At 46.6% G+C, this 14,800-nt stretch overlaps 1 protein-coding gene across 1 annotated transcript in view; it reads right to left on the reverse strand.

Annotated features, from left to right (window-relative positions):
- The window catches only part of raly (RALY heterogeneous nuclear ribonucleoprotein), a 54,241-nt gene extending 40,948 nt beyond the window's left edge, over nucleotides 1-13,293 (reverse strand). Inside the window, exons 1-4 of the mRNA XM_077013678.1 lie at nucleotides 12,895-13,293; nucleotides 12,505-12,767; nucleotides 6,483-6,555; nucleotides 3,976-4,023 (exon numbers count right to left, since the gene is read on the reverse strand). Of these exons, the coding sequence (XP_076869793.1) occupies nucleotides 3,976-4,023; nucleotides 6,483-6,555; nucleotides 12,505-12,767; nucleotides 12,895-12,905 (395 nt within the window). The 5' untranslated portion in view covers nucleotides 12,906-13,293. The remainder of the gene's footprint in view (nucleotides 1-3,975; nucleotides 4,024-6,482; nucleotides 6,556-12,504; nucleotides 12,768-12,894) is intronic.
- Nucleotides 13,294-14,800: the final 1,507 nt, after the last annotated feature.

Raw genomic sequence — 14,800 nt, forward strand, 5'->3', positions numbered from 1 at the left:
ACATATACTGGTGTTTGTTGCGTGCTGTTATGTTGGTGTGTTGTTGTTATTCGTGTCACTTGTCTCCCGTCTCGCCAACATTATGTATTTCACGTGTGTATTAGGGATGTGGAGGTTAGGGATGTGCAATTCGACTGCACTGGTAGATTCAACGTGCATCAGGTTTAATTTGCGGGCGAATTCACGATGCATCGCCTCTGGCCTTTTTGCATCGGCAAATACCATGATTAAATCGGGTGTTTTGTTTTCCAGTATGTATTCCTTATTCTAACATTTTCACAGGCAACATATTTTTTTTTTATTGATTTCTTTTTTTTTTCGAGGCAACATAAATGCACCATCGTGTCCTCAGGTACTGACGCAAACACGCAGATGTACACAACAAAGATGGAGGGAAACGAGCATTAGCAATGACAAAGATATTTAAGGCACCAAAAAAGACACAAATCAAACGTGTGGCAATATTTCGGGTTTTTTAAGCGATGTGGTCAACTTGACAAGACGCACGCAATCTGCAAACAATGCCGAGGGGCTATCAAATACGTTAGTAGCACAACGAACCTGGTGACACACATGAAAAGACGGCACAGTGTGGACATCTCTGCGGCCACTACCCCCTCGTAAGTCTAGCAGACAGTAGTGTTGCAGATCATAATATTCAATATGTTAATAGAGAATAAAGTAGAATTGTGCTATTGAGTTAAGAAAACTGATGGGTTAGGCCAATACATCCTCAAACCTCAACTAACTGTATCGAATGATCACTTATCAAACCGAATCTTCATATAATAAGTCATATCGTTACCAATCATTTTTGAATCGCATCATATCGTGAACAGGAGTGATTTGTATCGCATCGTATCGACAAGGGGTTTCAGAGTATCGCAGTTATATCGCATCGGTGGCAGTGTATCGAGATGTGTATCGAATCTAGCTTAGTGGTGAAGATATACATCCCTAGTGTGTATTGTTTGTGTCTGCGTATTTAGGTGTGTCAGTCTACGTGGTTGCTAAATGCAGTGGTTTTGTTTTCATTCTCCTGCTTGCTGGGAACCCCCGCGTTCCGCCATGTAAACGCTGGGAAGCTGGTGGGGTGGGTGTGGCTTGGTCCCAGAGGTGGTCTCAGAGCTCTGTGTCAGTCCGGAATCAGTGACCAATGGAGATTGCAGAGGAACGCCTTCATACATCCCTATATATACATCCCTAGTGTGTATTGTTTGTGTCTGCGTATTTAGGTGTGTCAGTCTACGTGGTTGCTAAATGCAGTGGTTTTGTTTTCATTCTCCTGCTTGCTGCCTCGGCTTCTTGCTTCACCCTGGCAGCGTCACACTAGCATTCTCTGCAGACCTTGTAAGTCATACTTAAATACTTAAATGAATCTCTCTGAGGTCAGCCGACATGCTGGCACATTTTATGTGACCTGCAACCTCCTGTGCTTCTCAGAAACACGCCTCCATCTACCCCAATTTAAACTTGTACCATTGCTTTCTGCATGACAGCTGGGATCACATGGAATTTGCTGTGGTGTGTGCAGCTACAATTACTGGTGCAAATACGTATTTGAACACACCTGTGAAAATCAATGTTAATATTTGCTACAGTAGCCTTTGTTTGCAATTACAGAGGTCAAACAGCACAGGGTAGGCTATTAAATGACAAGAGTTTACAACAGTTGGGGTTAGGTGCCTTGCTCAAGGGCACCTCAGTCATGGCCTTAGGTCTGGGAATCGAACCCACGACCCTCCGGTCACAAGACCAGTTCCCTACCACCAGGCAATGACTGCCCTTAAGCTCTCTGCACTCTGCTCAGACACCCCCTACAACCAGGTGCAGATCTCTTCCTGGACAGTTGTATGGCAGTTTCTATCTTCTCTATACCTGACCCAACAAATATCTTTGTGGTTGTTGTGTTAATTCTGAGTATTGTCTTTACCGAGGCTGCCAGTGGTGTTCTTCCTGCACCACTAATATCCTACCAGTTCTGCTGCTACCCTCTCAGGAGCAGCATCACACTGTGCCATTGTGCTGAAGAGTTCTGCCCTCTCTGTCTCCGCAGGAGCTGCATGGAGGCTGGACAGTGTGGGGGCTCCACATGCTGCTTCAGCTCTTCTGGCAAGAATACATTCAGAAAGTGTCCCAGTGCTAACTCCTCCTGTGCAGCCTTCTCAAGTACCAAATATGCCTGCTGAACCATCATGTTCAGCTCCACTGCCAACATGCTGACTAACTCTTCTTGTAGCCTTTGCCAGAGGTTAATGCTACAAGATCATCATGCTGCTCCAGCAGCAGATCCACTTGCACCTGTAGTCCCTCCCTCCAGTGACAAACCCAGATGCATCGTGTTGACTGCCATCCAGCCATGATGCCAAGCAACCTCTCACAGCTGTGCAGACTGGATCCTGAGCACCCTCACCATTGTAGCGTGACAGGTGGACGTGTATCATCTTACTTGTGCTAGACCAGGGATGGGCAACTTCCATGATAAAGAGGGCAAAAAAATTTTCAGCACTATTATTGGAGGGCCACATGACCACGCACTTCAAATAACTGGATATGAAAGACACTACTAATTATTCTCAATAAGAACACATTTTAAATGAATTCAGATCTGTATGTTTATTGCACCAACATGCATCTATTTTCTGCATATAAATGCATTAACATGTCCTTAATAAGCAACAAAGACAAAACATTTGCTTAATAAAAAAGTGCAAAAAGGAATTTGAACTCCTTCATATCAAAGAATTGTAACGCGTAATACAGTGTACATTTGCAATATCTACAGACCATTTAGCAATTAATTATAACCTTTGTATAAACTTTTATGGTAAAACTCAGTTTACATGCTACTGTGAAACAGAACCCCCGCGTTCCGCCATGTAAACGCTGGGAAGCTGGTGGGGTGGGTGTGGCTTGGTCCCAGAGGCGGTCTCAGAGCTCTGTGTCAGTCCGGAATCAGTGACCAATGGAGATTGCACAGGAACGCCTTCATCTAAGCCCCTCCCAAACATGAAATGTGTTCCAAAAGTCAGAAGCAAAAAACGAAGCAGAAGCAAAGAGAGATTCCAGAAGCAAAAGACTTTACTGGGAAAATCCAAAAAAACAAAAACAATGGAACCAAAAACTTGTCAAAATGCAAACGAAAATAAGTTTCAAATAACCAATTATATTTAAAAAATATACTTTTGATATATTTTTTTCCTGTTTTGCATTCATAACATATACTTTCTGCTCTTGGATTTACTTTTGCTTTTGTGGAACTATTGAAACAAAAATCACTCCATACTTGATATGCCAAGAAACGGTTGCAGTTTTCAAAGAGTACAATATCAGCCGTCACTTTGCTACGAAGCACGCAAACTACGCTAGTAAGTAGTCAATAGAAGGACGAGCAGCTACTGCTCAGAGGTAGGCAGCTAATTTACAGGCTCAGCTGATTTTTTTTCACAGACAAACTGCGATTCAAGAGTCAAGTACCAAGGCACGTTTTTTTGCTGGCATTCAAATTAGCAAAGGCTAGCAATAACCAACTTAAAGACTCCTTTCTAGTTTCTGCTGCAGACAGGATGTTTAATGCAGTCTATCTCTCAGGACAATCTGTCCATGATTTTGCGGGGTTTAAAACAATTAGAAATTATTGAGCTTGAGTATTTCTTTGGGTAATATGTTTTGAATTTTGAAAGTGTTCCATTGATCTTTTACCAGTAAATGATTTCATTAACGTTGCACCTTCAATTGTATAAAAATATGTATAAAATAACTTAAATTGCGTGTCCAAATGCTCCTGACCCAGCCCCTCTGTCAAATTTTAGAACCCATTGTGGCCTGCAAGTCAAAAAGTTTGCCCACCCCTGCACTATGCTCACTGAATGTTCCATCCCTCACCCACAATGCACTCTGAGCATCATGAAATCAAAGTTTCAATCTAGTTTTGAATATATGTGAAATGAATTGTTTTTTTAAAAAATCACTCACCTGTCATAGAATTCATCCCTGTAGTAATCATAGTCAAAGTCATAGCCACTGTAAAATACGTAAACAAATAAACAAAAGTGATAATGGCTTCAATATGACAAAAATTTTAGTTAACCCATTTTATTTTTTCCAAACTGTGTTACTTTGCCTACACAAAATTGTCCAATATTTCTGTAAGAAGGTAGTAAATTAAATACAAAAATGAAAATAATATGATTAATAAATAATTGGGTTTTTATTTCTTTGGTTTTGTATAAGAGAGATAGCAGAAGTGGAACAATGAATAAATGTCACGGTGAGGCGGCCCCCTACCGGCCGCCTCCGTCCACAGCGGCTGTGTTGTTGTTGTTTTGTGACGTCGTGTACGCCCCTCAGGTGGGCGGAGCCCGTGATCCGTTCCCACCTGATGGTCGTTTGTCTGTCTATATATGTCTTGTCTTTGTACCAGTTGACCGCTGGTCATTATATCCTTAATTCGGATCTATTGCACGGGTTTTAGGTTTGCACACTTTATATTAAACCATCCTTTTTCCCTGAGACTTGGCGTGATCGCTTCCTTTTTGTTGCTCACACCTGCCCGTCACAGAATGACCAGCCACCCTTCGGAAGCCGCCGAGTCTCTTTTTCTTTCTCCTTCGTTCGTGGTCATGTCTCGTGGTAAGTGTTTGTCTGCGTGGTGTTTTGTGAAGAGTTCCGCCGTGCTTTTGTGTTGTGTGTGCACGGCGAGGACCAGGGCTGTCTGCTCTGGGAAAAACTCTTCGTGTTTGTTGTCTGTTTGTTTGAAGAGCTCCGCCGTGCCTGTGTTGTGTGTGTGGCACGGCGAGGACCAGGGCAGTCTCCCTGGGTATGCTCTCCGTCTTGTGTGGTGTCTGTGTACGTATGAATGGTAACGTTGGTCAGTGTGCGTCGCTCGTTCGTGTTTGTGTTGAATGTTTCATGTGTGACGCGGGTACCGCTCATCACCGTCGCCTCGCTCCCCCGTCGTCTTGTGTTTAATGTGGGGGAGCGACTGCGAACCCGAGCGGCGCGTCAGTGTCTCCCGAGCGTGCACGTATGGATCCCGTTCCGTTCGTTGTTTGTGCACAGTTTTGTTTGTCTAGTATTTGCGTGTGTGTTTTGTCCTAGCGTGTTGTCAACTGTTACATGTAATTCCACGCATGCTCCTCCCCTAAATGTGTGTTTGGGGGGGGGACCGGCTGTGGTCCCGTGCCAGGGGGTGTGGCACGGAGGGCGTCTCTCCCAAGGGAGGCCCTGAATAGGGTAGGGCGCGTTTGTGTTTCGTGTTTGTATTTGTGTGTGGTGTGTGTGTGTGTGTGTGTGTGTGTGAGGTTGTGTTCCTTGTGCAGGTGCTTCTCCTTGGCAGTGTTCCTGGACCTTGTGGGGGTCTCCACCTGGCAGGAGCCCCCTTGTGTTGTGGGGTGACCGGAGCCCGGTCGTGAAGAGCCCCTCCCTAGAGGGCTGGGGCCCCCGGATGTTTGGGGACCATGGGGCTCCGGTCTGAAAAGCTCCTGCTGGGGATGGAGATCCTTCCTCCTGCCCGGGGTGACCAGGAGGCCCTTGGGGCTGCTCCCTAGCCCGCGTCGGGGGTGCTCTGGGCCTCGGTCTCTGGCGCTCCTGGGTTGGGTGGAGGAGTCCACCTTGAGATGAGAGGCCCCGGGAGGGGTTGGCTCCCCAGGAGGCTGGGGTGACCCCTAGCAGAAGGCAGGGGTCAGCTCTGGGAGGAGGTAGGTCCAGGAGGTGAAGTAGCCACGCCTTGGAGAGGTAGCCTGCACACACACACACACACGAGGGACGAGAGAGGAGCCATAGCCCCTCGTCCTCACACCCATGGGGCTTACCAGCTGAATGCTGGTTAGGGCGTGAGGGCCCTGTGACCGACCGGGGCGTGGTTTTGTGTTGTTAACGGCCCGGTCGGTCCAGGGTCCCGCCCAGGGAGGTGAGCTGACTAATGTTATGTGTTTTGTGTTTCAGCTCGTGGACTGCAGGAGGTGTGTCCCTGCCTGTCCTTGCCTTCCTGCCCCTTCGTGTTGTTGTGCAGCCGCTGTGTGCCACACACCCAGTGGAGGGGAGTGCGGCTTGGTGGGGGGGTCTGTCACGGTGAGGCGGCCCCCTACCGGCCGCCTCCGTCCACAGCGGCTGTGTTGTTGTTGTTTTGTGACGTCGTGTACGCCCCTCAGGTGGGCGGAGCCCGTGATCCGTTCCCACCTGATGGTCGTTTGTTTGTCTATATATGTCTTGTCTTTGTACCAGTTGACCGCTGGTCATTATATCCTTAATTCGGATCTATTGCACGGGTTTTAGGTTTGCACACTTTATATTAAACCATCCTTTTTCCCTGAGACTTGGCGTGATCGCTTCCGTTTTGTTGCTCACACCTGCCCGTCACAATAAAGGTGACATGTGGAGTAAACACTAAGCATGACAGGAAACTGCAAATGCTTCATTACCCCTGAATTAAATTCAAACAAAAATGAAAGGTGGAGCACTAAGATGTGTTCTGCCCTTACCTGTACAGTGCTGCTGCAGTTCTCTTTAATCCTTTTGGCCTGTTGGGTTTGGGCTCACCTGCCATGTTGATATCTGTAGACAGAGGAAACATACTGTGACCCCATCATAGTTTTCACTGTATTCGGACATTTCCATTATTTATGATTATTATTATGAGGTAGATCATGAAGAAAATATTTACAGTAGCCTACACAATGTATTTAATAGTACCACTTTTAAGACTAAGTCAATTATAATTACAATTTAGTTCATAGCGACAATAAACCACTAGAGGGCATTAAAAATCTACTGCAACATATGGCACTGCCATATCACTCTTCAGTCTTAAGCTGGGCGTACACTGTACGATATTTTAAATCGTGTACTCAGCTCCAGCTCAAACTGTACGACTAAATCGCAGGGTTTAAAAGTTCACAGCTCACGATTCATATACTCACACTATACGACCCGACGCTCCCATGCGATCTCACGAGGAGCGATTTGAATTTCAAACATGTTTGATAATCTTGCGACGCTGCGATTTCTGATCGGGAGTTGGTCGTGAGGTGTGAATCGCTCCTCGTTCACCTGTGAAAACTATACGATGCACGACACGCGATTGAGCCGAAACTCGGCCCGATCGCAAACATAGTCGCAAGAGTGAAAAATCGGCTGAAAATGGGCCAAAAATCGCACAGTGTACGCCCAGCTTTAACCTTCTCTGCGCTTTAATTACAATAATCGTGCAACAAGAGCAATGTTTAACTTAAATCAGACAAAAGTGCATAAGATAGTCAAAAAGCATCAGCCTTATATTAGAGGGGATATAGACAGTTTTAGATAAAGTAGAGATTGGTCTAGTAGAGATGGACTGAATGATGAGACTTATGTATCATATAGAAGGTAGGAAAGAAATCCTTAAATCCTGTTAACCTGATCTGGAAATGGCCGAGTGTGATACTGAATCAGCAATGGAGCCAAAGGGGATGACTAGCAAAAGTGGAACTGATGGAGATGGAAAGATTGGGAGGAAAAGACTGTGAGCTGTTAGGACCACTAGATTTAGGGGAAAACAGTTAAAAATATGTGATGGTAGTAGTACTTGAGAAATGCAACAAATATTTAATGAATGAATGAATTAGTATTTCTCAAACATGATAAGGTGCAAAAATGACATCATGGAAGCAATAATTTATTTTTAGTGATGCATTGCTGATCTTCCAGTCATCATTTCCCAGAAGTGCAGTGTATTTGTAATTGCAGTCTGCTAAATATGCATGGTGTGCTTTCAAATCAGATCCTTGCAAATGGCCTATGAGTCCTCACCATCAGATGCACACACTAATCTGTGTCACGGTCACAGCTCCGGACCCTTCCCTGTGGGCGTGCCGTTACGTTGTCTGCGTGCTGTTATGTCCATATTAGTGCTTCCGTGGGTGTGGGTTGTCTGTGAGCGTGTTCGTAGTCGCACCTGTGCCTTGTCTCGAGATCACGAGGGTTTGTGTTAATCACCTATTTAATGTGCGTTCGCGCAGTGTCTTGTGCTCGTCTTTGTCTAAAGCTACGTGTCAGCGTGAGTGTGTGTGTGTGCTGCTTGCGCTACGCACAGAGCTTACTTGTGTAGTTGTCAATAAACGTTATATGTTCACCTTAACCGTCTTGGTGCCTGCCTCCTACACCCGGACGTTACAGAAAGACGAGCCAAAGAACAAAGAGAGAGATGCCAGGATACGCCACCCGTGCACCAAAGGGGAAGAGAAAGAGCCGGCATCACCACGGCTCTTCCCCGGCCCGACGTCGCGAATCTCCCGTCTCCGAGCAGGCTATGAAGCAGGACCCCTTGTGTGCGTACTTGCTGTGCGCGGCTCGAGAGACGGAGGATAGAGAGATGGCAGAAAGCCTCCACCAATCCGCGGTGCGCATATGGAGGGAAAAGCACCCTCCCGCGTCCCTAGAGCTGCCACCCATGGCAGAGGGCAGCAGCGTATTGGAGGAGAGGAGAGCACCGCTCCTGGTCTTCCCCGAGGAGGAGGAGACCATTGAGCCCCTAGTGGTGGGTGCAGGCGCCTTTGCCCTCACCCCTCCCGAATATGAGTTCGGGAGTGAGGACTCCGGAGAGGAAGAGAGCCCCCCCCCCACCCCGTGTGTTCGGACTAGGAGAGTGAGGGCGAGGTCAGCTGCCCTTCCCCCACGTCAGCGGCTCCCCAGACGTCGGAGGAGGAAGAGGAGACCAGCCCCACTCCACCGATCTATTCCGACGCCCAAGAGCACCCAGAGAAGGCGGAGGATGACGTCAGCCCTCCCCCGTCCCTGTACTCTGAGTCCACAGTGTACTACAGAGAGGGGGAGAAAGTCAGCCCCCCTCCGTCCCTGTACGCCGAGTCCACAGTGTACTACGGAGAAGGGGAGAACGTCAGTCCCCCTCCGTCCCTGTACGCCGAGTCGACGTGGTGTTACGAGGAGAGAGAGAGCGCCGGTCCTTCCCCGTCCGTTTGCTCGAATCCTTCCGGGTTTAACAGCGGGAGCGACGTAGAGGACTGCACGTCGGCGGGCTCGGAGGAGACAGTAAAAAGGGAGAAGGGGTGTCCGCGAAGTGAAGAGGGCTCTCGTGCTCCGTCAGTGGGGAGCAAGATGAGCTGGTCACACTGCCCGGCCTCGGGAGAGTCCATGTCCCTGGGGCGGAGTGAAGCGGAGGTGGAGCCCATGGAGACCACGACAGAGAAAGCGTCGGTGATCCCGGGAGCACGAGAGGGATTCGGCGTGGTCAGTGGTCCGAGGTGGGGGTCCCGTGCGCCTTTGGGGATGTCACGGAAGCCCGCCGGCGCGCGGCGCCGAGTATCGGCTCCGGGGTCGCCCAAGAGGAACTTCGAGGCTCCTCGGGGGAGACTCCCGGGCGAGAGGTCCAAGGGCGCACCGAGAGGTGCAACGCGCGCCGGAGGCGCAGCACTGAGGGCCGAAGGGACTCCGCCACCTGTACCGCCTGCTCCGTCCTTTCCGCCTGTCTTCCCAGGAGGGATAGCGCCACCGCTAGCGCTCTGGCAGGCAGCCCAACTGATAACGTGGCTGCCTGTCCCTGTATGTATGTCTGTACCCCTGTGTTTCCCTAATCTCCTCTTCCCTCTTGTTCCCTTCGTGTTCAATGTTCCAGTGTGTGTGATTGTGAACGTGCCCGTGTTTAATGTATTTTCCCCTGTCTTCCCAGGGAGGGTGTACTAGAGCTGGTCGCGGCGGTTCCCACCATCGGGGGAGACGGCTCTCGGAGGCTCGTGATCCCGGCGGCTCCGGACCTGCCCGTCGGTGTAGGTTCGGGGCTTTCCAGCTGCGCAGGACGCTCCGGGAGTAGCGAGCCCCTGGTGGAGGGTTCCGTCACGGTCACAGCTCCGGACCCTTCCCTGTGGGCGTGCCGTTACGTTGTCTGCGTGCTGTTATGTCCATATTAGTGCTTCCGTGGGTGTGGGTTGTCTGTGAGCGTGTTCGTAGTCGCACCTGTGCCTTGTCTCGAGATCACGAGGGTTTGTGTTAATCACCTATTTAATGTTCGTTCGCGCAGTGTCTTGTGCTCGTCTTTGTCTAAAGCTACGTGTCAGCGTGAGTGTGTGTGTGTGCTGCTTGCGCTCCGCACAGAGCTTACTTGTGTAGTTGTCAATAAACGTTATATGTTCACCTTAACCGTCTTGGTGCCTGCCTCCTACACCCGGACGTTACAATCTGAAATTGGTATTACCTGAAAACAGATAAATGCAGATTTTATGCAAAACACTTTTGATAAATAACTACATTCACAAGTACATTCACTCATGATTTATTATATATACAATAAAACAATGATGTGATGCACTTGTTTTTATCCTCATATTTGAGCATAGAAATGTACAGTGCTGTACAAACCTTACAGGTATGAAAAAAAACTATTCTTTTATTCAGTTATAGAATAATTATATCAATATTTGGTCTGACCAGACATTAACTTCAGTATAAATTCATTTAAATTACACATGCACAAAGTGAGGTATTTTGTAGGGTTCTAGTCAGGTATATAATTAACCAATTATACCAAACAGATGTAATGATCATCATTTTAAATGCATTGTATATTCAGTGGCTGGCCAAAGAAACTTGAAACTTGCCAAAAGGGCACAATATATACTTATCCATCATGCAATACCAAATGTTCCAAATGTATTCCGCAGCAAGAAAACAACCCCAAACATATGTCATTAAGAACTATCTTCAGTGTAAATAAATATATATTTAGTAGTATAAATGGCTCCCACAGTGCCCTGACATTATCAAGTCTCTAAGATTACATTTGAGTAAGCCTACATCCACAGATGATCTGTGGTTAGTTCTTCAAGATATTTGGAACTACCTTCCTGCCAAGTTCCTTCAAAACGAATTTGTAGGTATACCCAAAAATGTTTGATTTTGCAGGCAATATTTGGTGGATTTAGATTTCCTTTGTTCATTCTCTTCCCAGTTTGATAATTTTCAAGTAAACATCAACACTTCTATTTTTGAAAGCATTGCAGCATTTGTTCCACACCAGCTTTTGTAGAGTACTGTATTTCTAGGCATTATGGAAGTTAATGTCAGATAATGTTTGTGTTTCTTCTTTAAAGAAAAAAGGGGGAAATAACACTTAGAATTTCTCACTAATCCACTAATCCTGCCACAGGAGCAGCCCGATCGTATCAGAACAGCTGCTTGAGCAGTACTGAATGACTGTCCCCTTTTTGCCAGTGCTTTAACTTCTACAACTTTCCAAGTTTTCAAATATTTTGCAGGCTTGCTCCTGAATACCTCCAGGAACTTATTTCCTATTATGAACCCCCACGTCCACTAAGATCACAGGGTGCTGGTCTTTTATTAGTTCCAACAATTAATAAGGTAACAGCAGGGGGAAGAGCCTTTTCTTGTAAGGCCCCCCAACTTTGGAATGATCTTCCTAAATGTGTCCGGGACTCTGACACAGTAACAATCTTTAAGTCTAGGTTGAAAACCCACTTATTTAGTTTAGCATTTGATAATTAATATACCCCCTCAGATAAAGGTACAGATTCAGGGGTTCATAGCCGTTTTATGGTAGACTGGGGCGCTGGTGCTGTCATCCTGTCACTGCTCGTGGTCACTCAAGTTTGTTGACAGTGCAGTGGATGGATGCCATTGTCTCAGAATGCTCCCAAGTCTATGTTACCTTCTGGTTCTGCCTTTTTTTAAGCTAGGCTGTAATAATTTAACTTAATGCCGGAGTTGCTGCCACACTCCAGAAATTTTTATATCATCATCTGTCCTGTATATGTCCTTATACAGAGCTAATTTTCCCTGTTTTATTTTCTCCACATGGCTGCCCGCGTACTCGAGGAACACTAAGATGAGGAGATACAAGCCTTTCCAGTTATCCATCCTGGGCCAACCATCAAGACGTTTGGGACTATACAGGACTTGCATAAAGAACTCATGTTTATAAATCTACACCAAGATGGACTTTATCCCACACAACTATTCCTTTTCTTTTTTTTTTTTTGTCTTGCTTTCTAAATTGTTGTTGTTGTCATGGTGACTGGCCTTGCCCAGAGGAGGAGGAGGAGGCGCCCCCCCCCCCCCCCCCCCGAGTCACAATGTCACAATGTCACAATTCTGTTTCCTAAACTGTTTTTAATCTGAGCCACATGAAATGATATTGTTAACAAACACTCTCTGTAGATGACTTGGTGTCTTCTTCAATGCTCATTTTCTACCCTCCATTTCTAGACCAGAGTCTCACCCAGAGTGGCATCAGTGAACTCAGACTCCAGTTTATAGGCAATTCAAATTGCCATTTTCTTTTTGTGAATCATAAAAATACAGAGATGTGATAAAGTCAGATATATGCTGCTTTCTTGCAAATTTTTAGGGCAACCAATCAGACAGCTATCATAGAACTCGTAATGGACTCACGACATGCCATTAATCTAAATATATTTGTTTAGGCCTTGCAGTTGCATGAATAATTACGGATAATCAAATTCTAAAATAGTCAATCTATTGATTAAAACAGCTCACCAAGTGTCTGTCCCGCCAGAACTCTGCCATTTTCTCCAAGGACAGCTCCACGGGCATGTCTCTCATTAGCATACTGGACAAAAGAATATCCTTTGTGAACAGAGCAGCCCAATACACGCCCATATTTGGAGAAGATCGTCTCAACATCGCTCTTTGTCACCACTGCAGTGTTCAGGTTCCCGATAAACACACGTGAGTTGATGGACTTGGGATCATTTTTGTTGGTGATGTTGCTGGTCTGGACTTTCAATGACATATCGTCTCTGTAAAATAAATAAATAGATAAATAAATAAGACAGTTAATGATACAATAATGACATTGTCTTATATAGAAGAATATTTTGAAAGCTTCTTGATAGAGCAATTTAGTGCCTATATTTCCATTTATACCTTAAAAACATGTTTGCCTCTAGAATTGTTCAACTGTTGGTTAAGTCTGAAGAAATATGACAAAACATAATTACACTTGTTACGGTCAGAGTTTTTTTTGGGTTTCTTTTGGTGTTTGTTTTGGAGTTATTTTGCAGATTCTCCTGAAGTTGGCGCCACGACCAGATTATCCTCCGGTGCGGGAGTCATGTGGCTTCATGGCGCAGGATGAGACTGGGTGGCGGGTCTTTAAAAGCTCGCTGTGAGAGAGAAGCAGTGCCTTGTGGTGTCTTGAGCAGTGGACTCCACCTGGTCATTGGGTGATGCTAATGATTTCTGGCTTGAGTTGTAACTGGCTGTGTGAGTTCAGACCGATGTTTTTCCGTTAGGTCTGTTATGAGAGATTTCGATAAGTGTTGTGAGAAGTAATGCTTATATCTGATACCCATTTATTGTATTTGTCTATAGTGCATAAAGAACATTGTGGATTTTGGGGGTTGTTTATTTTGAGGTATTAATAAAACATTGTAAGGCTAGGCTGCCATTTTCTTTTTAATATACACTGCTCAAAGAAATAAAGGGAACACTCAAATAACACATCCTAGATCTGAATGAATGAAATATTCTCATTGAATACTTTGTTCTGTACAAAGTTGAATGTGCTGACAACAAAATCACACAAAAATCATCAATGGAAATCAAATTTATTGACCAATGGAGGCCTGGATTTGGAGCTACACACAAAATTAAAGTGGAAAAACACACTACAGGCTGATCCAACTTTAATGTAATGTCCTTAAAACAAGTCAAAATGAGGCTCAGTATTGTGTGTGGCCTCCACGTGCCTGTATGACCTCCCTACAACGCCTGGGCATGCTTCTGATGAGGTGGCGGATGGTCTCCTGAGGGATCTCCTCCCAGACCTGGACTAAAGCATCCGCCAACTCCTGGACAGTCTGTGGTGCAACGTGACGTTGGTGGATGGAGTGAGACATGATGTCCCAGATGTGCTCAATTGGATTCAGGTCTGGGGAACAGGCGGGCCAGTCCATAGCTTCAATGCCTTCATCTTGCAGGAACTGCTGACACACTCCAGCCACATGAGGTCTAGCATTGTCCTGCATTAGGAGGAACCCAGGGCCAACCGCACCTGCATATGGTCTCACAAGGGGTCTGAGGATCTCATCTCAGTACCTAATGGCAGTCAGGCTACCTCTGGTGAGCACATGGAGGGCTGTGCGGCCCTCCAAAGAAATGCCACCCCACACCATTACTGACCCACTGCCAAACCGGTCATGCTGAAGGATGTTGCAGGCAGCAGATTGCTCTCCACGGCATCTCCAGACTCGGTCACGTCACATGTGCTCAGGGTGAACCTGCTTTCATCTGTGAAGAGCACAAGGTGCCAGTGGCGAATTTGCTAATCCTGGTGTTCTCTGGCAAATGCCCAGCGTCCTGCATGGTGTTGGGCTGTGAGCACAACCCCCATCTGTGGACGTCGGGCCCTCATACCATCTTCATGGAGTTGGTTTCTAACCGTTTGTGCAGACACATGCACATTTGTGGCCTGCTGGAGGTCATTTTGCAGGGCTCTGGCAGTGCTCCTCCTGTTCCTTCTTGCACAAAGGCGGAGGTAGTGGTCCTGCTGCTGGGTTGTTGCCCTCCTACGGCCTCCTCCACGTCTCCTGGTGTACTGGCCTGTCTCCTGGTAGCGCCTCCAGCCTCTGGACACTACGCTGACAGACACAGCAAACCTTCTTGCCACAGCTCGTATTGATGTGCCATCCTGGATGAGCTGCACTACCTGAGCCACTTGTGTGGGTTGTAGAGTCCGTCTCATGCTACCACGAGTGTGAAAGGACCACCAACATTCAAAAGTGACCAAAACATCAGCCAGAAAGCATAAGTACTGAGAAGTGGTCTGTGG

Source organism: Brachyhypopomus gauderio, chromosome 8 (assembly GCF_052324685.1).
Source record: "Brachyhypopomus gauderio isolate BG-103 chromosome 8, BGAUD_0.2, whole genome shotgun sequence".
In the NCBI taxonomy this organism is placed as follows: Eukaryota; Metazoa; Chordata; class Actinopteri; order Gymnotiformes; family Hypopomidae; genus Brachyhypopomus; species Brachyhypopomus gauderio.